The following is a 26,247-nucleotide window of genomic DNA, read 5'->3' on the forward strand; positions in this document are numbered from 1 at the left end:
AGACTGATCTTTCTTAAAAAAGAACCCTACACATCTCCCTTCCTGGTTTCAGGAGTTAATGACGATCGCCATCAAGGAGGTTGGATCCTTGATCGCAATCACACACATACACAAAACAAACACACACACACTCACACAAGTGCTCTCACATATGCACGCTCAAGTAAATCCTGTTTTAGCCCCCTGAACTGCCGATCCTTGGGGGAAATACTGGGGGGAGGGGGGGGCGGAATTCCGAGCATGTAATCCTCCGCCAATGGTTTTGTTTACGCTAGGGATTTTCCTTCGCAGACTTTATGCCCTAGCCAGCAAAATTCGCCAAAACTGCAAGGAATTTGTTTCTAAACTTTTATATTACACTAATGAACTTTTGTCTATAGACGTAAATAAAGAACTCGCGGTTAATACAGCTGGAATAAATATGTACTGCGTACAAACTTATAGTCAAGAGTAAAGGTTATAAAACATGAGAAGCATGAAATTTATAAAAAGGATAAGATGATATGTATAGGAAAACGTGAAACTTCTATAGGCACAAAGGACAACAAGACTGCAAATTATCGTAATTATATAAACCCAAGGCTCCTTTTCATACATAAGGGAAAAGAACATTTAAAAAAATTTAGCATAGTGATTAACACACTTTACTTTGCAATACTCAGAAAAGTTAACTCACACTTGGACCCTTCTCCTGTTTATGTTTGTAGAGAAGACCTAATTCATAAAATCATGTGTGAGTGAGCGTATCCATTACATTGCATACATATACACACACATATATATATATATATATATATATATATATATATATATATATATATATATATATATATGATTATAATCACTTTTGTACGTGATTCGTTTATCACACATTACCACAGGTAAAAAATAGGAGACGGGGTGTAGGTCCTGACCGGTTTCGACTTTATTTCCAAGCCACTGGAAATAAAGTCGAAACCGGTCAGGACCAACACCAGGTCTCTTATTTTCCACCTGTGGTAATGTGTGATATATATATATATATATATATATATATATATATATATATATATATATATATAAAGGCAAATGACTTTATTTATACATCAATCATGTTCCATATCTTCGTGAACCAGTTATACATACATAGATATAGATATATATATTATATATATAGGCCTTATATATATTATATATATATTTATATATGTATATATATGTATAATATACATATATATGTATATATATATATCCATATATATATATATTTATATATACATACAGTATATGTTATATATACTGTATATATATATATATATATATATATATATATATATATAATATATATATATATATAACATAAATATATATGTATGTATAACTGATTCACGAAGATATGGAACGTTATGTAAAAATAAAGGCATTTGCCTTAAATATATATATATATATATATATATATATATATATATATATATATATATATATGGCTATTAGAATTACATATGTGTCTGGTAAAAGTGACCAGTAGATTCTACATATATATATACAGTATATATATATATATATATATATATATATATATATATATATATATATATATATATATATATATATATATATTATAAAAACACACATACCACAGGTGAAAAAAATAAGAGACCTGGTGTTGGTCTGATTGTTTCGACGTTATTTCAATAGCTTGAATAAAGTCGAAACCGGTCAGACCTATTTTTCACCTGTGGTAACGTGTGATAAAACGAATCATAGAAAAGTGATTATAATCATATATATATATATATATATATATATATATATATATATATATATATATATATATATCTATATATATATATATATATATATATATATATATATATATATATATATATATATATATATATATATATATATATGCAATGTAATGGATACGCTCACTCACGCATGGTTTTATGAATTAGGTCTCTACAAACAGAAACAGGAGAAGGGTCCAAGTGTGAGTTAACTTTTTTGAGCATTGCAAAGTAAAGTGTGTTAATCACTATGATCATTATTTTATTTTTTTTTATTTTTTACCTTACGTATGAAAAGAAGCCTTGGGTTTATATAATTACGATAATTTGTAGTCTTATTGTCCTTTGTGCCTATAGAAGTTGCTCGTTTTCCTATTTATAGCATCTTATCCTTTTTATAAATTCCATTGTTTCTCATGTTTTATAACCTTTACTCTAAATATATATATATAGACATATTTTATATGTATATTATATATATTTATATTTATATTTATGTATTTATATGTATATATTATATATATTTATATTTATATTTATATGTATAAATATATATATATATATATATATATATATATATATATATATATATTATTTATATATACATGAATCACACACACACACACACACACACACACACACACACACACACACACACACACACACATATATATATATATATAATGAAAACAAATTATACGCGCATGTATTAAATGACAAAAATAGATAGATAGACACATAGGCAAATCCACAAGCTGAACAAGACGAACAGAGAAGAAACTTAAAGATGCGCCGTTGGCAGACGAGCCTACCACAGATTCACTGGAGACCCCAACGGAGATTGAGCGACATCCCTGGCAGTGGCTAAGCCCTCTCATCCAGATGGGGGAGGGGGGAACTTCAACAGTGTATTTTTCGTGGCAGACTAACGAGAAGACTTCGAGTGAATGTGTCATTCCTTAACTGTTTCTCTTCTCGTTATACGAGAATATTTTGAAACGGTCTCCCTGAGGATGTCGTGCAATTCGAACTTCGAATAGTTCAAGCGACGATGCAGTGCATTACTACACTAATACAAATCCCTTTGTATTTTAATAATCTACTTACATTTTTATCTGTTCATCAATTTTTAAATTTATTTTTCCTTTTTTTCTGTTACTTCTTTAGATTGAACACCATATTCTTTGGAAGCTTGAATTTCAAGTCAATGGCCCCTGTGGCTTTCCCATGAATAGGGGTCATCCTTTGAAGAATAATAATAATAATAATAATAATAATAATAATAATAATAATAATAATAATAATAATAATAATAATAATAATAATAATAATATTGAATGTTTCGAGAGCGAAGGCTTGTTGTAAATATGGAAATTTTTGTGAATGCACGAAATTAGCTGGAAAGTAACAAAAGTGAATATGGTTTAAATTAAGAAAGGGTAAAAGATAGACAGTTCATCACTGAAAGACAAGGGTGAATAAGACAGTAAGAGAGAGAGAGAGAGAGAGAGAGAGAGAGAGAGAGAGAGAGAGAGAGAGTGGGTGGTGTTTTCAAAGGCAAGTGAAAAATGCGTCGAAGTTTCTTAGGCGCAATCGAGTTTTCTGTACAGCGTATGATCTATTTTTCGGTGGTCTCGGTATAATTCTGTATGAGCCGTGGCCCATGAAACTTTAACCACGGCCCGGTGGTGGCCTGTCCTATATCGTTGCCAGACGCTCAATTATGGCTAACGTTTACCTTAAATAAAATAAAAACTACTGAGGCTAGAGGGCTGCAATTTGGAATGTTTGATGATTGGAGGGTGGATGATCACCATATCCATTTGCCCTCTAGCCTCAGTAGTTTTTAAGATCTGAGGGCGGACAGAAAAAGTGCGGACAGAAAAATTGAGGACGGACAGACAAAGCTGGCACAATAGTTTTCTTCTACAGAAAACTAAAAAAGCAATGACTTGTGGAATCTTTGAGCGCCTTTATATCAAAGGTGAATCTTTCATGTAAATAAAACGTTCAAGGCACGTAAATGCCATAAAGAATCGCTGTTATACACATGATAAGTTATGGTAATGCGCTAAGGATAGTTCTCTCAGAGATATTTACGAGTACGGGGCATAACAAAGTTATTTAAATCAACTCTAAATACACGTATTAAATCTATTATTCGTAGCCAACTAGTGCGAAGAGAAACGATGATTCTTGGCTGTTATATGAAAGGAAAAGTCCATGGGAGTTCATATATTCTAAATAATAATAATAATAATAATAATAATAATAATAATAATAATAATAATAATAATAATAATAATAAACCTTATTTCAGCATAAGCCATTTACATTAATAAAGATGGTACAATCTCTTGCCGAAAGTTTCATCTGTCCTGGAAATAAGAATAAATAAGTAAATAGATAAATAAATAAATAAAACGAGCTTTAATAGGCAAATGCCATCGCTATTTCCGCATTCTAGGAATGTCACGACACCTTGATGCATTCTTCTTCCAGAAATATCTAAAAAAAAAAAGTAAAATAGAAATAATAAAAAATGATTCACTTGGGTTTGATTACTTCAGAGCGCAAGGTTCTGTCTCCACGGTCCATTGAAAGTCGCTTTTCGTCGGTTGCCTAACGAAGCATGCGGTTTCCGCCACTATCCCTTAATGGATCTACAGTCGTATATAAACAAAAGACTCTGTGGGAAAAAATACAGGGGGAAATATTTCCCCAGGAGAGAGAGAGACGTGATATGCAATGTTCGTGAAATATATATTTTAGGCCTGAGAACTTTTCTCTTTCCAATTTATTGGAATCGAAATATAACACTTAGGCCAAAGGCCAAGTGCTGGGACCTATGAGGCCATTCAGCGCTAAATAATATGTTGAAACAATTGTTAAGAGAGGGTGGAAAGTACGATGGAAGAAAGAGAATATGAACGGAGGTTAAATAAAAGAAATGAAAGGGGTTGCAGCTAGGGGGCCGAAGGGATGCTGCAAAGAACCTAAAGTAATGCCTACAGTGCACCTTGTGAGGTGCACTGACAGCACTACTCACCTACGGGGGTTTTCCAATTTACTTCACATCCATAACGATTTCTACCCTTCCTTCGTCATCAATCTTCATATATCCTCTACTGCATATTTATTTGAGAATAGAGGGCTAGAAAAAAAAGGCAAAAAGAAAAACTCATCGCAATAGCTGCGTCTGACGCAAATTTATTTGAAAAAGCGGCGAAAGATAGATAAAATCCGAGGCATAATCTATTTCAAAATCAGTCTCCATAAATCTCGAGAACTCGCGGTAAAGTAGGCCTACTTGGGGGAGGGGGGAAGGGGCCTTATGGGCGGGGGGACCTCTTGTCTTATTTCTCTTATACTTATTATTCCAGTCGAGACGGATGGCACAGAGACGGGCCCCATCTGTTTCTCGTGTGCCTACGGTCTAAGAGCCTCATTTTCTGGAATTGGGGGCACATATTTTCTCTCTGGACTTTTATTTTATCATCCATTGAAAGCGAAGTTTTGAACAAAATTCTGATTGAACATAACAAATAAATAAATAGAATGATTATATATAACATATACTTACGTTCGTGTGTGGGTGTGTGCCTAATGATTACACTTTCAAAGCTAATATGGAAACAGGCATCTATTTTCTTTGTCTTTCTAAGGTAACTCACCACAAAATCACCCTCGACACGAAAGGCTAATGACTTTTACAATAATTTATTGATTATCTAATTAGATACTGATTGGTAATCAACACCTACAGAAATGCACAACGCTGCCAACCTCCTACAGGGACGGTGCATATTCAACGTTGCCATCCCACCCCACCACCCCAAAAAATTTATGCCATATAATCAAGATGAAATAGGACATTGATACGATCATTTCACTCTGTGTTCACTGGAAGAAGAAGAAGAAGAAGAAGAAGAAGAAGAAGAAGAAGAAGAAGAAGAAGAAGAAGAAGAAGAAGAAGAAGAAAAAGAAGAGGAAACTTCATCCAAAGGAATTACAAAATACAACGACAGGAAAGAACTTCAGTTTTAACATCTTTTGGAAAGGTCGCATTTGAAAAGGGCATGACCTCGGCTTGATGAGTGACTGAATTTTTTCACGTCACCTGGCATTGCAAGGACTATGGCTATCGACACATGAACCGTTCACTGTTTTTCCTCTCTCTCTCTCTCTCTCTCTCTTAGGGGCCTATAGATATTAATTTTACAAGAAGAGACGTTTGCCGGAAAGGAGTTTTGTTGCAATAAAGTGCACTTCACTTCATCAAAAACGTTATCACTAACAGAACCTGAAATCGTTGGCAATCGAATCGACTTTAAGCAAAAAAAAAAAAAAAAAAAAAAGACTGTGCCAACAAAGATGCTAAACAGCAATATACTAATCATTAAGTCAGAGGAACCATCATTTCCTAACGAACCAGAAATAATTCTGTCAGAAATCAACCGGTATTTTTTGACGCTAACCGGAAATTCAGACTCGGTTACTGAATAGCACATAACTTTCACTAAACAAACTAATTGTCGAAAGTTTTTTCAGGAATTATTTCTCTGAGGAATGAAAACATTCGCCAGAGAGATTACATCACCAGAATAAACCGGAAATAAAAGAAATTCTAAGTGGAGGTCTCCTCCCACCTTAAAACTTGATCACTAACTGAAACGGCATCGTGTAGATAATTCTGCTTCGGCCAAAAGAGCTATTTTGGCCCAAAACCAATAAATTCAACCTCTTTTTCTACCCTAGTGTGTATGTGTGTGCATGTGTTTGTAATCGCTGCGTGGGCAGAGTCGATGAAATTAAAGCAGATACTTCGGTCTCCCTTCCAACAACAACTCTTCTGGTCCAGTGACACCATCCGCAAGAGATGTGGAATGGGATGGGGAGCGGCAGTGGGGAGGGGGATGGGGATTGGGAAGTTTGGGGGGAGGGGGCCGGTGGAAGGGTAACATAAGTCCAGCTCGCTTGCTGTTCTAGGTCATAGTTGAGGGTGATGAGAGATGGCACGTCTAATGAAATCGGGAGAGGGGCTGATCTACAGTAGTTGGGGGAGGGAGGGGACGTCAGATGATAAGAGATACGATTGACGGGAAAGGGGGAACCAACATTAATATTGAGTAAATGAGGTCTATCTTCTTTCTCTGAAATGTAGATGGTTGTTTAGGATAGCTCTACACAGACACGTGAAGAGAGAGAGAGAGAGAGAGAGAGAGAGAGAGAGAGAGAGTTTCTAAACCTGACATTACCTAATGAGGCGTAGGAAGATATTATGTACTTTCTAGGATGACTTCAGACAGAAACATGAAGGGAAGGAGAGAGAGAGAGAGAGAGAGAGAGAGAGAGAGAGAGAGAGAGAGAGAGAGTTTGTTGACCTGATATTAACTGATGAAGCGGAAGATAAAATTATATACCAAATAATAATCCGTGATAAAGAGCAGCATCAGTAATGATGGTGTAACAATAGTCTTGGTGCTGAGTTTGCACTAAGAAATTGATGCAAAAGAACAATTACTAAGATGTAAAACAAAGGATTCTGCATTTGATGGTTTTACTTGAATGTTGGGAGTCAAAAAAAAATAGTGAATAAAATGTACGATAAAAAAGGATTAAAATTAAACTATAAATGAATGCATTAATATCATGAAGTTACTTGGCCATAATGGCTTGCAGAAAAGAAACCATAGTGTGTAAACCCTCTCACAATATCATGCAAACACAGAAATAAAAGCTTAAAATCTCAGGTGAATGAAGGTAAGCAAAGGTGGAAGCAGTTAAGAATAAATTTAAGAATAAATGCAGCGTGATGACGAAGAGTTACAAAGGTCACCCCAGGTGTAAAATGGGCCAGGGCTCTTGGAGGTGATATCGACAAGTAGTGGAAAGAATGGGAACGGTAAGCTGGTGAAGAGGATGTATATTGCAGAAATTTGGAAGGAAGCGTTACTGTACTTGTAGGACAGAGGTGTGTGACGTAGTCTCTGACATGGATCGACGCATTTCTGATGAAGAGCCTCATGCTTGAGTTTATGAAGCTGCTTCACGCCGTGGGTTTCCTTGGTTCGAAAGTTAAAGGACAAACATAGTAGCGACTTATAATAATAATTATAATAAAAGTAATACCGCAGTGCTGCTAAGAGGACCTGCTGCATCTGATAACATTGATCTCCACAAAAGACGATAGCATCTACGGGTGCTGGAATCAGAGACTATTTACGGGGATGTCTGGATAAAAGGATACTAAGAACAATGCTGTTCCATTCCCTAATAAAACCGGTTGGACGGAAATAACTGGATGTTTTACAAGACATGGTACCATCGAGAGAGAGAGAGAGAGAGAGAGAGAGAGAGAGAGAGAGAGAGAGAGAGAGACTAGAGTAGCTGGAAATGGAAAAAGCAGAAGGCGAGGTATAATGGGAAAGGGAAAGAGGGAGATATTATTAAAGCAGGTGGAGATGAAAATGAGAAGAATAAGAAGAGAGAGAAACTGGAGCAGGTGGAAATGAAAAAAAGACAATTAACAGTAAAAGCCCTAAACGAAAGGGAGAAGATAAATAAGGAAGAAGATAAGAGAGATAATACGAACAGTGAAGAAAACGTTGACTCTAGAGAAGCAGCTGCATGAGAGAAAGGGGGAGACGTTATTAAAAAGGAAGCAAATGAGAAGAGAGAGGCTCAGATTCCGTTTAAATACAGTTACTTTAGTTTCCGATCCTCCGTCGTTTACTGGAAGTCTTGTTTACCCACGCATACGCCGTTTGATCTCCTTTCTTCGCCCGACGTCATTGTCCCTTTGGCAGGAACTTTCTTTCATTTTAACGAAGTCTGGTGAATTCACGGGAGACGCATGTCTTGAATGAATAGCAGAGAGAGAGAGGGAGAGTTAATGAGTAAGAAAATAATTAAGTCGATGTGTGTATGGAAGACAAGGACAGCGAGGAAGAGGGGTTGGTGTTGGTAAGGGCACTAGGGTGGGAGCGAGTGGGAGGAGAGGTTGACTTGTTAGTACTTTAGTGTAAATGTCCTCTCTCGCTCTCTCTCTCTTTAACGTTGCACTGACCATGACGGTAACAAAGATGAATAGGGAATGATGAATCTGATGGTAATGATAAAGCAATGAATGTTACGATTTTCAAAGTTGATGATATTTATGGTTTGCTTTACGAACGGGACTGCAACAAGACGATGTTTCTTATAGTTATGAGGAAGACTTCGCTGCTCCGTCAAAATTTCGCCAATACTTTTCCTTGGTCGAAGTTCTGTCTGGCTAGAAATGAGGATATTCCGTTAGTGTATGGAAGTACCCCCACTCCTTTCACACAAACATTATATATATATATATATATATATATATATATATATATAGTTAGAGAGTAATATATATATATATATATATATATATATATATATATATATATATATATATATATATATATATATTGACCATTCCTTCAGAAAATGCTCTTTGAAATTTTGTATTCTGTCATATTTCTCTGTCTGTTTGTCTGTCTGTCTCACTACTGGCTTGGGCTTGAGAATACATTATGTAAGACAGTTCTTGCCATCTTAAGGATGAAATGAGAGAGAGAGAGAGAGAGAGAGAGAGAGAGAGAGAGAGAGAGAGAGAGAGAGAGAGAGAGAGAGAATAACATAGTAAATATACACATATGTACTTCGGCAGAGTGAGAAACGTAAGGTAGATTCTTATTAAATGGGGGTTATGGGTGAAAAGTAAAAAAAAGAAAAAGAAAATAGAAACACTCACGCGAGCAATGAGGGTGGGGCGTGAAAAGCCAGAAGAAATAAAACCGGCAGGGCAGTAAGGCCGGGGGGTGGGGGGTGCAATTTGGAAACTAGACAACCGGGAAACAGTACTTTTGGAGCATGTTAGGAATACAAGTGACTAGGAAGAGGAATTATACTAAGATCCTCAGACTTAAGGATACTTTGTATAAAAAAAAACAAGGAAGATTGGGTCAATAACAGCATTGAAAAATCAAACAAAAATGATTTGTAATAATAATGTGCAGATTCATGAAACGAGCCATTGTTCAAACAGTACAGTATATGAAGCATGAAAAGAAAGGATAAAGAAAGAAGAAAGAAAACTGTGTGAGAGTACCATCATTCACGATATGCTTATGGTGATGACATCATAATGACTAGGGTAATTAAATGGATTATATATCAGTCTATTTAGATACGTGTTGAATTTCACTTTGTTCGGGGTCAAGAACTTTGGGTTTGAAGTCTTAGAAGACTGTGCGGGAAAATTGTAAATATCCGATTTTAGAGGATTTTGAAATGTTCATTATTCATTTCTGGGTCGAAATGAAAAGCTTAACAAAAAGATGATAAACTGTTAATATCACAGAATGAAAGGTTTCAGCTAGTTCTATGAATACTTCAATCAAACAGTCGTGACTCTTGGCTGGAAGAGTCCGAAATTCCCTACTAGGCCTCCTTCGGCTTGTAAGTGTGGTAAGGTATACAGCAGGTATAATCTAGAACCTAGATTTTAGTCTTACCACCAAACCAGACCGCCAAGCTAAGAATTCGAGTCTGGCAGGGGTGGGCGAAGGCTTCCACGAGCATCAGTAGACTTATAGTCTGGTACAGTACTTAGGAAATTCATTAGACCTAATCACCATCGTTATACTCTTGATTGCACTAGAGCTTTACTTTTCTTTTATATTTTTATAAGCTTTATATATATATATATATATATATATATATATATATATATATATATATATATATATTCCGACCATGGTACGCCAACAGTAACAGGGCCAAGGGTTGATTCCGGGAAAGGAGAGTGGTTTGGTTCACAGCTGCGATAATTAACGGGTAGGATGGCACTTTCTGGGACCAGCTGTATAAATAGGAGTCAGATGGAAGGAGGAAGGGAAACACAATATAGGGTGAACGATGAATTGGATAAGAAGGGCTTAATATCCTGGAAAAGTGAAAGTACTTGCATGAGAGTGAATGGCGGTGTGTGCACGGGGATTTGATGCACTGATGATGTGCCACGGCATTTAAAGCATGGTTAAGGGAAACGATATATATATATATATATATATATATATATATAGAGATATATATATATATATATATATATATATATACATATATATATATAATATATATATATATATAATATATATATATATATATATATATATAATATATATATATATATATATATATATATATATATATATATATATATATAGATGAAGAATGATGTTAGAAATAGTTATAGGCTTCCAAACGAATAATTAACAACGAAAACATCCATAAGACAAAAATTAAATGCTTGAGCATTATACATATATATTGAACCATTACTTACAGATCAACATTTAGCTTCACCATGGACATGTCCGACTATTCATTCTGAAAAAAAAAAAACAAAAGAACATCATTTATGGGCATTCTTTCGCAAACATGAAAGATAAAAGTGTTTTTCATATCCTGTCACACATTTGCCTTTTGTTTCCTTTAGCTAATAAGTGATTAAAATGAATTTCCTAAAGGAGTTATTTCCAATTTGAATGAACGACATGCTATCCCATAATGGTTAATTCAGTATGACACAAATTATTTGAGACGTGTTGTCATCTGCAAACTGTCTCTATAAACTTCAGATAGAATATACCATATATCAAAGAGACTTGACTGTAAGCTGTCGACAACTGACTGGTCAATTTGGCTAAGGTAAAATTCAAGGCTACTGCTAGTTTACATGCAAAATGGGAGCCGAGTTTAGTACCAGCCCCTTAAAAATCAACTTAATAACATAAACTATATTCATCTACGGTCGTATTTCACCCATGATTTACAAAACCGATCATAGCATTCGCATATAAACACTCTCCTCAACCTTACCTTCTACTTGAACAACACAACCGTATATTGTCAGACTCCCGGCGGGAGCCACCGGACCGAACCGAACAAGGGAGTGAAGGTACCACTCGCGCATGATCGAGTTTCAAATGACGATCTAATGTTGTTTGAAGTTTATCAGCTAAAATTATAGTTACCAACTTTTTTGTGTTACTATGATACTTGGTAATGGAAATAAGTCATGATAATTCTAATTTTGCAAGCGCGCAATTGTCAGTATTTCTTAGAGAACCCTAATTATTAGTTTCTGTACTGACTCCACTTGGTAGAGAGACGAACGTCGAAGGGATAAGAAACTTCGGAAAGTTGTCCCGCGGGCTTTTTGGTGTGGTGTATTTTTCGACTTTCTGTGTGACCAATGACCTTGCCCTGTATCATGAATTATGGGGAGTACCCTGACTTTGCATTATCGGACCGTAAATACTCAGAATCATCCTGCATCACTTTATGTCAACAAGTTCTTATAGGCGCTCGTCAAGATGGCACGAAAGAGACTAACGTTCGTATGTCCCACACGCTCACAATGATATTCAAAAATATACACTTGCGAGCATTGGCTGGGCTGAAGTAAGTGTCATGTTTTAAGGTTTAATTTTTAATAGGAAACAATTGTATAAGCTTCCCTTTACAGGAAATGAGAAACTTGGTCTAGTGACGAATGTAGTGTAGGTCGACGAAGGTTGGTGCCAATTTACCCCTGAAGGCAATAGTTTACCTGATTATGTCAGGTTAAATTTATCCAATATTAATTCACAAATTGACGTTACGATGACAGATAATAAATACAGCCTTGAGTGAGGTTAGTCAAACTTCCCATAAAAGTTCGCCGTCCGTATCGTATTAGCCTATCAATCGAAAGGGATAATTTGTCGTAGTTTACTTTTAGTCGCAATTAGTTTAATAGGAGTTTTATTAAGTGGATATGCAATGTTTTTTTTTTTTTTTTACACCGATTCATTTTTAGTCTTAGTGCACTACATGGAAATTCGCAAAATAAAAGTAATTGTATATAGAACACGAATTAGTGATCAATTTTGCCTAAGTGATAGGCTACTATCACATTCATGTGATAGCGCAGTGTGCCCAAAGGTATATCAAAATGATAAATTTTATCACCCAAGCTTGCAAACGGTAACCGTTTTCAAATAGTGAATATGGTAATACGAAACCGAAATTAAAAGCCTTAATGCACATGAGTGAATTGGATGACATACAACTCGCTTATTGGCTGGTATTTATTTGTACTGAAGGGACGATTGCACCTCGAGTAGGCCAACTCTCCAGTGTGTTCTTTAGATTTAAAATATGTCAGTCTTGCTTGACAGGCCGGTAAAATTTTACAAGTTGCCAATAAGACTCCAGCCAGCCATTTTTGCACGAAATACCATTTTGAGTTTTTCATGCAAAAATGACTAGGAAATAATAGGGCACTAAAAGAACCTTAAAATACCAACATAACTTCACCACGGGTGTTGACTGGTTACAATTTTGTCATTAGCTATGGAGGGGGTATTCTACCTATAAGTCGTAAATTTTCTAATTTTTTATTTATCATTTGCGCATAGTGTTTATGGGGTTCAAAATAATGAGAATGAAGAGCTCTTTTCAAAAAATGTAAGTTACAATGTCAAAGTGTATTGGAAACTATAAAATAATACTGAGAGGCCTTGTAATTTTTTTTTTTTTTTATTTTAACTAATATTATTCACAACAGTCTTCCATTTGAACGCCTACTGTGATTTTTTGCAAAGGGTACCATGTATACTTCACCCCAACAGTAGCCTATTATTTGATTTCCCTTACATACAAATTTACATTCATTCACACACACACACACACACACACACACATTATTAATATATATATATATATATATATATATATATATATATATATACATTTGTGTGTGTGTGTGTATTCAGTAATTTTTTCCTAATAATAAGCCGCTTCCTCCAACAAGTTTGTCACCAGAGGGAAACATACCATCAGTCACTGAGACATTCCAATTCATTTTCTGTTAGATCGAGGAAGCCTGCTCTTTGCAAGAAACCTCTATTGGGCCACACCACGATCCGCTGTATAATTAAAAACTTACACATAGTGTCCATCACCATAAATATTCATGCCAGTTTGCAAGAACAGAGTCAGTGTTTCTCGGAACTGTGTATTCTTTTCACAGCCTGTTCTGTTATCTGTTTAGGAGAGACCACCTCGAAACATTATGATCTATTTGTATGGGCAGTGTGACGGAGCAGAAGCATTCTTACTACACCAACGAGAGAGAGAGAGAGTGCCTATACATACAAAGAACATAAAAAATGGTAACTTATATTTTTCCTTTCTTTCATGATTTTTTTCCATCTGTTGTATTTAATTGAAGTGCATTCTTTATAGTTAATTATCTCCTGTTGTAGCACCATTGTATTTTGCCATTCCAAGTTTTTGACGCCTTACGTAAATATCTGGATCCTGAGTGAAGTAAAGCCGGAGCAGACTTTCAGAGATCTGAACTTGAATTGTGCCTCCCGAGGGGTTTAGAATTGGTAAACCATACGTATAAATAAAAGATCAAAAAGTAAATCATACGTACATAGTACAAGTTTTGCTGAAAGGTATTTCCATAATGGCAAAACCCGTCACATCAAATAAGTGCTATAGTAGTAGTAGTAGTAGTAGTAGTGACGTCATTTTTGCTATACCCTGATCTCGAATCAACTTCAGAGTTAGTGCTTCATAATATTCTCAGTTTCTAAGATCGGCTGAATTGCTTGTTCAATTTGCTAAGGTAAATCTTTTGTTTTGCCAGTACATGATTCTGTTGGGTCGCCCATCTTTAATCAGATATAATGGAAAGTTTGAATATTTCACCAACTATTCGAGGGAATCTCTCTCTCTCTCTCTCTCTCTCTCTCTCTCTCTCTCTCTCTCTCAGTATAAAAACTACCCTTTGATATTCAAGTGTCCTTTGAGTGTCATATACCAAATCAAGTTTAACTAAACCAATGATTATGGGTGAACGTAGATAGACCAATCGAGAGAAGATTTTACGAAGATGTTGAGACTTCGAGGTTACGGCATCCAGGTTGTTCAGAAAGATACCAGAGAAATTTTATTTGATGAAAATTTGATAGCTACACTCGCACTGACTTCGAACCAGTTTCGAGGAAATTATGCACTCTTAACAGGCAAACCTGCGTGGTAGACCAAATACGGGTCGATAACCATAGAAAGTAAAAGAAAAAATAGTATATTTGTTCTACTCTGGTATGATAGTGGGGTTCATAAAGCTAATTTTGGGTGGGCATTCCCTACCTTTTATTGCAGTGTAACCCGGTCGAATTGACTGACGTCTTTTGTTGTCTTGCAATCTGCAAGGGCAACACCATGACTGTAACAACAGCAAAGTTGAGTGAGTCTGCCAAGGATCGCCTTCTTGCAACTCATAAGAGCATTCTTTGTTTACGAGGCAGTAGATTGTGTGTGGGGGCCGGGGTCAGGGCTTATTTTTGTTCATATATGGCTAGTGAAGGGAAGGAAGAGTGTGCTTCAGATGCTCTACAATGACTGTATAGTGAGGCATTTTAACTCAATGGGTTTGTAAACAGTCTAGGGTAGTAAAGCAATATGGCGTTCTACATTTATAGTGAGGAGAGGGATGTATGTTCATTGGCGATTTTTATGAAAAAAAATCAAACCCCTTAAAAGATTAGGCATATGATGCAGTAGCTTTGGAAGCTAAATATATAGAAATGTAATAGTTTTATGTTTTAAAAAGACTAGGGTTTGAGATATTAAAGGGTTACTCTTGAATGAATGTCTCTCCTCTGAGACAAGATAGCTCTTATCGGTAAAAACGCTCCGGAGAGCGCACAACGAAAAACTGTTGATGGTGTTCGTATCTAGTAAATAACAGGATACAACAATAGGAATCGTTCAAGTGACACCCACTTTGTTTACAGAATCAGACTTCCTTGCCTTAATTAGGCCTACCCTAGCCAATGCAGAGGTCTACACCTGTAAGTTTTGTGATATACTATTTACAGTTGCCACGAAACTTTGGGTAAGTTAGAAGAAAAGTTTTAGTTGATTAAATTCCATTGTTAATTAAGAATCACCCGGTATGGAAGTGCTTCCTATGCTGCGTCCTTTCTCCCCCGCTTTCTCCTTCTCTCTCTCTCTCTCTCTCTCTCTCTCTATATATATATATATATATATACATATATTATATGTATAGATCTCTCTCTCTCTTCTCTCTCTCTCTCTCTCTCTGTATATATATATATATAAATATATATATATATATATATATATATATATATGTGTGTGTGTGTGTGTGTGTGTCAATATCTAAATACTTTGCATACAAGTGTGGAAACGAAAAATCTGGACAGGCAGCCTCCGCAACATGTATGCATTCGCAGAGTGGACCGTCAGTTTCGCTTCATGCCAACCTCCTCCCCTCCTTACCTCCCCTTTCAATCTTTTTCCCCTTTAGCCTTTACAAGAGCGAATCGAAATGCTTTTCTCATTGAGGACGGCTCGTTGGTCTCTCTCTAAAGTCGCTTGCCTCAAACGAACTTCTCCCATAGGCCTTGGCTGAAGATGTGGGCACAGGACAGAGACTGTTAAGGGATCATTGGAGTGGTTTTTTAAGCAGAACTTTTAATTATTCTAGATGTTTTCATAGCTCATAAGCATACAAATAAAGGAGGGCATTCTTCCTTTTTATTTTCAGAAAAATTAGCGGTATTTTTTCTAATAACTAAATTCTGAAAGAAAGATTTTACTGAAAACAGGAGATAGGACTAGCGAGTTTCTAGCGCGAGGATTTGTCTTTTCTGTTCGTAGATTTCATTTCATGAGTGAGAAGATGGCAGTGCAAGTTTATCTGTGGTGCTGCAGCATCCCTTATCAACAAAAGTGAATAGAGTGTCACAATTGCGAGGGCAGTGTGAGTGGTACAGGTCAGTTGGTTTTGAACGAGCAATATTTTTTGTTTATTTGTTTATCTATAGGATGGAAGAATATCAGAGTCTTGTGGTCCTATCTCTAGAAAACAATCAAAATACTGTATATGATTAGCTTCAAGTACATTATGATCTAGTACAGAATGGGTGTGGGGAATATCTTATTTGCAACAAACAGTCAGTCCTCGAACTTTCATGAAGGGCTCCTAACAATTAACAACATGTCAGGATTGTTTGACTAGTTCAAAACTACAACAGTTATATCAGGGACACCTTCGTCTTTTGGAACTGAATGTTACCTCTCGCGAGTTCCAGAAACATTTGAATAACTTCGAATGATTCTTAGGACCATAGGATTTTGTATGGTATCCTTAAAACCCAGAGAACACTGTAAGGTAATCCCAATGCAGTACCAAGGAAAGGTACATTGGTGTCCTAGTTGAAGAGTCAGTTAGAATCAGGATGATATATTTCAGATTTTTATTTGTTCACCCTGTTCCTTTAGTAGTAATTCTTATGTTTTCTCGTCATTTGCCCAGAATCGATGTAGATATGACTTACATCAGATTAACAGCTGTGATCTTTGTTCTTCATTTGGCTTTTTCGAACCTGTTCCTCATCTGGCTTATTCTAACCATCCACTGCGGCATAACTATAGAAATGTCGCTGAGCATATTTGCTGTAAAAAGAAATTACTAGGTGCAGCTCTAAGAGCACTCTTACTTTCAGACGTGGCCGAAATGTCACTTATATGTCTGGCTTGCGACTACAGATCCCTTCCATTAATTAAAACCCACGTAGCTTTTATGCATATAAGCAAACCATCCATTATTCATTTTGTCTACTATGGAAAATATTTCTCTCTCTCTCTCTCTCTCTCTCTCTCTCTCTTCTCGGTCTTGAAATCTTCTGTCTGCCCGTATTGAGGATTACGTCCCATCTCGAGTTGAAACCCTCCCCCCACCCCCCACCCTCTCTCTGTTTGCTGATTTTTCTCTCTCTCCTCTCTCTCTCTGTCTGCACTGAGATTTTGGGTTGTGAACCTCTCTCTCTTGATTTTTTTCTCTCTCTGCACTGAGATCTCGTTCTCTCTCTCTCTCTCTCTCTCTCTCTCTCTCTCTCTCTCTCTCTCTCTCTCTCTTTCTCTCTCTCTCTCTCATTATGGTCTGGCTTTTTTTTTTTTTTTTTATCTCAAGACATGAGCGTTAGGGCGAAGTATTAGGCAAACGTTGTCAGAGATGACGCGAGGCAGGTAGTAGATTCTTGTTATTTATGGGGCCATGGTGTGTTCAGGGGAAGTGACTTTACCTAGAAAAACAAGAGTAAGAAAGTGAAGCGCGTAAGGTGTGCTGGTGGAGAGAAAAGAGGATAAGGTTAGCAAAAGTGGCAGGCAGTATAATGTATAGATAGCATATTGTGTATGTACAGTAGATGAACCTATGTGAAATGTATGTGGATGCAGCCACATAATGAGAGGGCAATCAAAAGAAAAAGCGATGAAACGTAGGCGCACACAAACACACACACACATATACAAATATATATGTATATACAATGTATATTTATATATATACACACATACATATAAATCTATGTATGCATACAGATATACATGTATATACATTATATATATATATATATATATATTATATATAATTATGTGTGTGTGTGTGATGTTGGTTTGATGTGAGAGTAAGTACGTACAGTATGTATGTGTTTTCTGGCCACGCACATATATGGACTGCGTATGCATATTGCAATCACACCGCCTATTGTTCTTTTGTTCTTTTCCATACAGACTCGTAAATCTGTGAAAACCTCCATAAAAATGTCGATTCATTCATCCACAGTTTTTACGGTGTATATAGAATCTCTCTCCCTCTCCCGTCTTTTTTTTTCAGTATTCCACAGTTGGGTTGAATGTCGTAAAAATGAAATACGACAGAATAAAAAAAGAAAGAAGTGCGGTAGGAATAAAGTCAGGGAAAATGTAAAGCTTGCGTATACTTAAACTAATGTAATGGTAACAACAACAATAAAAGTAAAAATGATATATATATTTGTATATATCTATGTATATGTATGTATATATATATATATATATATATATATATATATATATATATATATATATATATATATATAGGTAAAAGACCCTTTTAAACATGCAGCATTGAATGTGATAGTTACATCAGCTGCATTTAATTTGCATAGAGTTTTCTTTGTCTATCTGATGATTGATTTTACAGGATTACTTCATACTGCCGGTAAATCGCCGATGTTTAATAGTAATAACAAGAATGGAAAGTTAAGTTCACAATGGCGTGCTTGTCATGTGTTTACCTATTAAAGTCTGAACTGGAAATTATATAGCTATGGGAATTCATGAATCTTCTGAGCTAAGATCTCGAGAAGCTTGTTATTATATTTTTTTTTGCAATAATAATCCTAATAATATGATTTGTTACTGTTAAGTATTTTCATTAGAGAATTTTATTTTAGATTTTTCTCTGGGAGTAGAATATATAAATAACATCAGTAAATGAAAACTATAGTGAGAAATACAAGTAAATCTCTTGATTTTGGAGCTTACAATACCTACATCAAAAGACATAAACTTGGTGAGATGTTTACGTTTTACTCTTTCACTAATAGAATAGTGCTTGATCATTCAAAGAAAATGTATTTGAATAATTTTTGTAATTGTGAATGAAGTACGAACGTTATTTTTTGGTAATATAGCATTTGTAAGACAGATGTGTTTGTTAGTTTGTAGATGCTTTCCCTATAATTGCTTTGTATTTCAGGTGTCAGTTCTTCTTTTAGTTTGACAGTCGTTATAATTATTTCATATACATGACCGTAGAAAATGATTTAAAACAATTTTAGCCAAGTAACAGGTAGGATACCAGACGTGCGAGGAAATAAATATGGTACATTTTTTTTCGGCCACTTCCCAAATATGTGCAGCAATATATTTTATCAACGCAACTGCAAAATATATGCTATAGCTCATAGGCATAAATAAACATAAATCAGCCCCCGTTCTGGCGTTAACTGTGTGTTTTGTTGGAGAGTACGTACAGATAAAAGTAAGAGACTAGTTGGAGATGAAGAAGAGCTAACGGAACTAAACAATATCAAAGACTAAGACTATTAAAAGGCAAAAGAAGAAATGATGAAATTCTCGGAACGTTTAACAATTTTTAGAAAATACAGTTTACCAGTATAATAATAAAGAGACTGGAAATACAGGGGAGAGAGAGAGAGAGAGAGAGAGAGAGAGAGAGAGAGAGAGAGAGAGAGAGAGAGAGAGAGAGAGAGATTAACGGCTAAAGGGTAGTCATCGCATAGCCTGCAAACAAACAGGTGTGGGATGGAAACATTAGGTCGCTTTTTAGGTAATTTGCGCAGTAAAGAATGTGGAAGGATTCAGAATCAAACGCTATGCAGCGTCCAGTAAACAGCTGAGTGTCAACATGTTATTTACCCCGTAAAGGTCGAGAGCCGATAGGAAAATAACCTGGGGTGACATTTGGCATCAAGAAGATGATGATGATGATGATATTCCTGTCACTACCGCGCACTCCCGCAGTTCATAAGAAGGAACGTATATAGGTGGCCACTTTTTGTTGCTGTTGTACAGATACCGAGCCGTTGTTGACAATAACAGCAGTAAATTAGCTTGGACGGTTAATGAAGAGCTCCGAGATGTGATTAAACGGTTGAATTATGGTCCGGCGCTGAATCGTGATGAGAAAGTGGGGTTTATGGCTGTATGATTTGATCATAAATGAGGGATAGTGTCTCTTTTATGGGGAGTATCATTCATGCTGAACCCTTTTTTCAGAGATAATGAGTTTTCAAATATTTATGGTGTCCAGTAAATGTTCATTTCGCTTGCAGTAAAAATATGTATTGAATATGATGCATTATGGTTGCTGGTGTTTGTCAGGATAAATTGAATCTCAGGTACGTTTGCACAAATACTGTTTCACAAAGTTGCTGCCGGTATTTATGTATTGCCAGACTTGTGAATTAATTCTTGTATTATCATATGATATGCAAATCAAAGTACGAACGTAGAAGTGGCTACTATATAGATTTTTATCTGGAGCCACACAGCGTTTTTATACATGCATACATATACACACACATATATATATATGTAAATCTGTATCTGTATCTATATATATGTGTGTGTGTATATACATAATATATTATATATACACATATAATGTATATGTATATATATACATATATGTATATCTGTGTCTATCTATATCTATATACATACATATATACATACACACATATATATAATGTATGTATATATATACAGAGAGAGAGAGAGAGAGAGAGAGAGAGAGAGAGAGAGAGAGAGAGAGAGAGAGAGAGAGAGAGAAATAAAAGCATGAGCAAATATTTGTGTTGATTGTGCGTATACGTGTACGAGTATGTTAGGAAATGTAGCCTTTTTGCAGAAAGTTTCACTATTTGGACTGCTCAGGCAACCTGTTAGAACAAGCACATAAACGAAATAGCAGCAATAACGATGACAAATGAAATATTTATTAAAGAAAAATTCGCGTCACACTTTTGGGACTTGGTCGTAAGGGTGCCTTGCTTGATGTCACGTGATTAGAACTTGCCCAAGATAGATTTTTATTTATTTTTTTATCTGTTCATGAACTTTCTTTAGGTTGTAGCCTGAATCAGGTGTATCAGCACTGCCTTTCATGACTAAAGAATTTGCGAGCGTCAGAAGCTGAATTGTCGGGCTGGGAGCGTTATTAGTTTGATTACGGTGTTTTTTTTTTTTTTTTTTTTTATCGTGAATGATCGCTCTGAGAGAAATGTACGTAGGAACAGCGTGCATTCTTCTGTGACGCTCTCTGTTATTCTTTACCGGAGATATTTATGTTGTAATACGGAACCTTGTGACGTCTTTCAATTGGGGTTTTGACCAATCTCTGGCGATGGCAAATTAATATTTCTTTGATTATGAGCGTCGATCATGAAAGAATTAGAATAAACAGAGTCTTGAATAATAATAATAATAATAATAATAATAATAATAATAATAAAGTTAACTCTGTAATATCTTTTAGTAAAAATATAAAAAAATCTGTCGTAGAGAGCTCCGGGAACCTGCTTAGCTCTCAGTATCAGTATTAGAATAATAGGAGCTGAGCAGGCCTTCGAAAGATCTTTGTAGAGTCTAATACATGTTAACAGGTAAATTATTGAGGAATTCACCTTGCAGAAGTTTGAAGACACCTAATTTGTTCTCATTGTTGTTTTGTTGTGGAACCCCATTTCTATTAAGAGCGTGTGTAAGGAATAGGAGGGAAAGGTCAAGATGACCCAGTCGACGGTGGTGTATCTGAAGAAGTCTTAAAAAAATTAAAGTTAGATCTTCTAATAAAGAAGAGGAAAGGAGAAAGGCTTATCACGTGTTCCAAATTAGTGACGTCAGCGAAAGGGGCCTCACTGATTGGTGAGGTAGCAATTAGTTTTAGAACTCTCTCTCTCTCTCTCTCTCTCTCTCTCTCTCTCTCTCTCTCTCACAGGATTATCGATTTGTAATGATTCATCATCAGAAACTGTTGAGTCTTGTTCTCTTGACCTTGAAAAAACACTTGGACATGTTTGGTTTCCGATCAGTTTTTTTTTTTTCAGAGACTTTCATTCTAAACGTTCTGGTGTGTGTGTGTGTTTTTTTTTTATTAAGGCTGTAATCATTTTTGGTATAGATACCATGCATTGGTAGCAAATTTTGATTGCATTAGGAAATTAATTCTTTATTATCATTTCAAGTTCATAAAATTAGCAGATTTATGCAAACGGAACTGTATAGCATTTTTAACGATCAGCTGCAGAATTCCATTTAGGACTGTTAAAAAAAAAGTAAAGATCATTGGAACTGGTGATGAGAATCGTTCAAAATAGGCATCGCTATCGCAACTAATCAATAGTAAGTGAAGTGATGTTCTTGCATACACAGCAGTTCAGTTGTTGCCATTGGTTCTTGTCAGTAGGTATATGCTGTGGACGAAAAGAAGAGACAGGGAGATAAGTATCAGACGATGAGAGAGGGGCAAGACCATGCATGAGGCACATTGTCTTGATTCGTCGAGTCGAGAAATTAAATAACGGAATTATTATTATTATTATTATTATTATTATTATTATTATTATTATTATTATTATTATTATTCAGAAGATGAACCCTATTCATATGGAACAACCCTACGGTGGCCATTGACTTGAAATTCAAGCTTCCGAAGAGTATGGTGTTCATTTGAAAGAAGTAATGGGAAATATAGAAAGAAGAGATGGAGTATCAAATGTATCAGTGACGTCACAAATGGGGAAGGTTAGTTCAGAACGATGGCTAAGGTGACTTGGACGAAGAGAAGAATTTACTATGTAGAAGATAAACGTTTTCTGGGTTTATTCACTTGGACTGTTCGATCTCTTCATGACAGTTATGGGTATGGAGACAGTTTTGATAGAAACGGACTTGAATTTCATTATATTAAACTGATTAAAAAGTAGACATAAATAAGAAAGTTATGTTTTTGGAGAAATTGAACAAGCTAAATAATCAGTTTCCGTTTACTATATACTCTCCATATCAACGCTTATAAATGAAGAAAAATGCAAACAAAAGTGTATAACTGGAAAATAGACAAATATAAAAAGGACAGACTCATTGGTAGTTATTTGAATAAAAAGAGGAGGGAGATCGGAGAGGTCCTTGATGGGGGGAAGGGTAAGAGTAAGTGAGAGAGCTGAGCCGTGCGGAATGCCACTAGATATAGTTTGATGTGCCGTCGAGAACAGCTGGTCTGAAGCGGTTAGATAAAAAGCTAGGAAGGAGTTTGGAGGAGTAAGTCTTGGGCAGAAAGCTGAGCTAACTCAGACTTATGCCTGAGAGGCATTGTGTGTGTGTGTGTGTGTGTGTGTGTGTGACGACGATGAAAGATACAAAAATGAGTAGCGAATGATTCAGTCTACTTCATAAAGTTTACACACACACTCGTTTACTTGTTCTGCTGACGCCATCGTCTCCCATATCCTTCTTCGGGCTTCTTGTAATGGTTATGAGTTTTTAAATCCTCAGTTGTGTATCTGTCCACGAAAGTGAAGCCTCGTAGATCTCCTCATAGCCTGTAGTATAAAGAATAAATCCTTGTATTGTTGTTAATGCGTCTACCTTTCTTTTGTATCGGAGCTCGTGCACGCCCACCTGTATTTATTTGAGGGAAATAGGGATTATATTGTGTGTGTTAGGGCTATCGGTGTATGCAGTGATTGGGAAATTTGGGGTCTGAGAGAGAGAGAGAGAGAGAGAGAGAGAGAGAGAGAATGAAATGGGCTAGGTGTTTATGAGTGTAAGGTGTTTGGTGTGCGTTTATTTTTGAGAGAGAGAGAGAGAGAGAGAGAGAGGTTTCTCGTATTTGGATAAGGTCAGGAGTGAAGCAAGGGTCTTTAAATAGAAATTTCATAAGGGTTATTTTTCTACTAGGTAATTAGCTTCATTTGGATTGTCGGTACTCTATAAGTAAAACACCGTGCTTTAGGTGGGTTAGGCTTAACATGGGAAAGATAAGAGTATGATGACTGATGAAAAAGGAGAGGACCTTGTTGATGTTGAAGGAACACTGGTGGTGGCGTTGGTGAGAGTGGGTGAATAAATAAAGGCGGAGGATGTTCTTGAAGCTAATGATGATTTCCTTAAAAATCCATATTCAACAAAATGCTAAGCAACCATATTGGAAGCAGTTAAAATCTAGATGATAATTATAGTTATGTAGCTCGGTATGAGAACGTAATGACGGATATTTGCACCTTCAGGAAGAGGGTACAGACGTTCATTAAGATGGGGGACGTACAGTATATGCACTTATTGTCATACTATGAAAAATAATCTGAAAAAAGAAAACGTCAAGATAAAATGGGCCAAGGAGCTTTAATTCAGTGGGTACTGGGATTTGGTAAAGGTGGTTAGGATTAGTTATTAGAAGAATGAGGTGTGAAGGGGATAAAGGGAAAAATGTAAAGGTGGAAGAAGGAGAGAGAGAATCACTAGGCCTGGTAGATACTCTGTACATCAACTCGATACATTTATAGTTTGTAGGGAATAATTTTTAGCCAGGTAAATAATTAGGACGATAGATAGCAGATCACTTAGAAAGAAACTTTAAAAGACAACAGGCTAATGGTCTTTCATAATTTACAAGTACTTAAAATATTTAGTACAAGAGCCAAAAATTCCAGTGGAAATATTACAGATAAGACTTATGAAGAAATACGCATGTATTTATATTGTGAGATGCAGGGATGTATGAAAGTAGTTGGTAGGCAGGTAGGTAAGGAGAAGGAGGGAGAGAGATTCCCTCAACCTTTACGAAGTGGTCCACTTGATCCACTTGAGGTCTTCTTATATGAGAATTGACCAGTCTTGGTCGTGTGGGCACACAGCCTCGTTCTGTATAAACAATTTCATCAGTCTTTGTTTGCTTGTTGGAGTAAGTTTCGGGTACCTGGAGCCACGGAGGGGCGCGCTGCATGTGCTTGCATAAGTGCTTTCATCATCATCATCATCACTTTTAAGGGCGCTCCCGTCTTTGTTTGTCAATTGATTTGGTAAACTAATTACTTCTCAATTGTTCTTTATTGTTTATTTTTTCATTTTCTTATTTGGACATTTTCCGTTACTTATTTGATATTTCTTTTTTTATTTTATTTATTTATGAGAATGTTAATTATTTCAGTATATATAGCATACCTGTCTATCTGTATATCTGTCTATCTATCTATATATAAATTATATATATTTATAGATGTGTGTGTCTGTGTGTATGCTTGTGTGATCGGTCTATCAAACGAAGTGGTGATTCAGGCTCGACCCTGGGAGGGCTTTGGGTAGAAGAACTGTCTTCATTATAAACTCATTGTGACTGGTGATCTAAGGGAATCAAAGTATTGAATTTTAATGGTCGCAACCAGAACTATCAATCTAACCCCAAAGACATGCTGATATATATATATATATATATATATATATATATATATATATATATATATATGTGTGTGTGTGTGTGTGTGTGTAGTTATATAATATATATATATATATATATATATATATATATATATATATATATATATATATATATATATATATTGTATATAAATGTTCTCAAACATTAAGTTGAAAGTAATATTACACCTGGATTGTTGGAAAATAAATAATGTTTCAAAGGAGTTTTACCATTTTTTTTTTCAGATTCAAACATGAGTAAAGATAAATTAGAACCGTTAACTAAAATCTAGAAAAAATTTGGTTTAATTGATATCTCACAACTTGGGAGTTTAGGTTCAGGAGACTTGGCCAAAATTTATCAAAATTTATCAGACTACTTACGCGCACACACACACACGAGAGAGAGAGAGAGAGAGAGAGAGAGAGAGAGAGAGAGAGAGAGAGAGAGAGAGAGAGAGAGAGATTTACGTATCCTCGTTAAAGAGAAAATTGTCATAAATGCTTTTGACTTTATTCCGAATACATCGCTGGATACGTT

At 35.7% G+C, this 26,247-nt stretch overlaps 2 protein-coding genes across 5 annotated transcripts in view; one reads left to right on the top strand and one right to left on the bottom strand.

The window, feature by feature from the left end:
• The window catches only part of LOC136843652 (zinc finger and BTB domain-containing protein 18.2-like), a 122,374-nt gene extending 110,608 nt beyond the window's left edge, over nucleotides 1-11,766 (bottom strand). For 2 of the 4 annotated variants that reach the window (XR_010854631.1, XR_010854630.1), the window contains exons 1-2: nucleotides 11,673-11,766; nucleotides 11,137-11,180 (exon numbers count right to left, since the gene is read on the bottom strand). Coding sequence is in view for 2 of the 4 variants with exons in the window: in XM_067112196.1 (XP_066968297.1) it covers nucleotides 11,137-11,165 (29 nt within the window). In the remaining 2 variants the exon portion in view is untranslated. The remainder of the gene's footprint in view (nucleotides 1-11,136; nucleotides 11,181-11,672) is intronic. The other 2 variants (XM_067112196.1, XM_067112197.1) reach the window with 1 other exon arrangement.
• A 186-nt stretch (nucleotides 11,767-11,952) lies between these two features.
• Nucleotides 11,953-26,247, top strand: part of LOC136843651 (uncharacterized) — a 512,877-nt gene continuing 498,582 nt past the window's right edge. Inside the window, exon 1 of the mRNA XM_067112195.1 lies at nucleotides 11,953-12,257. The gene's annotated coding sequence lies outside the window, so the exon portion shown is untranslated. The remainder of the gene's footprint in view (nucleotides 12,258-26,247) is intronic.

This window comes from Macrobrachium rosenbergii, chromosome 12 (assembly GCF_040412425.1).
Source record: "Macrobrachium rosenbergii isolate ZJJX-2024 chromosome 12, ASM4041242v1, whole genome shotgun sequence".
Taxonomy (NCBI): domain Eukaryota; kingdom Metazoa; phylum Arthropoda; class Malacostraca; order Decapoda; family Palaemonidae; genus Macrobrachium; species Macrobrachium rosenbergii.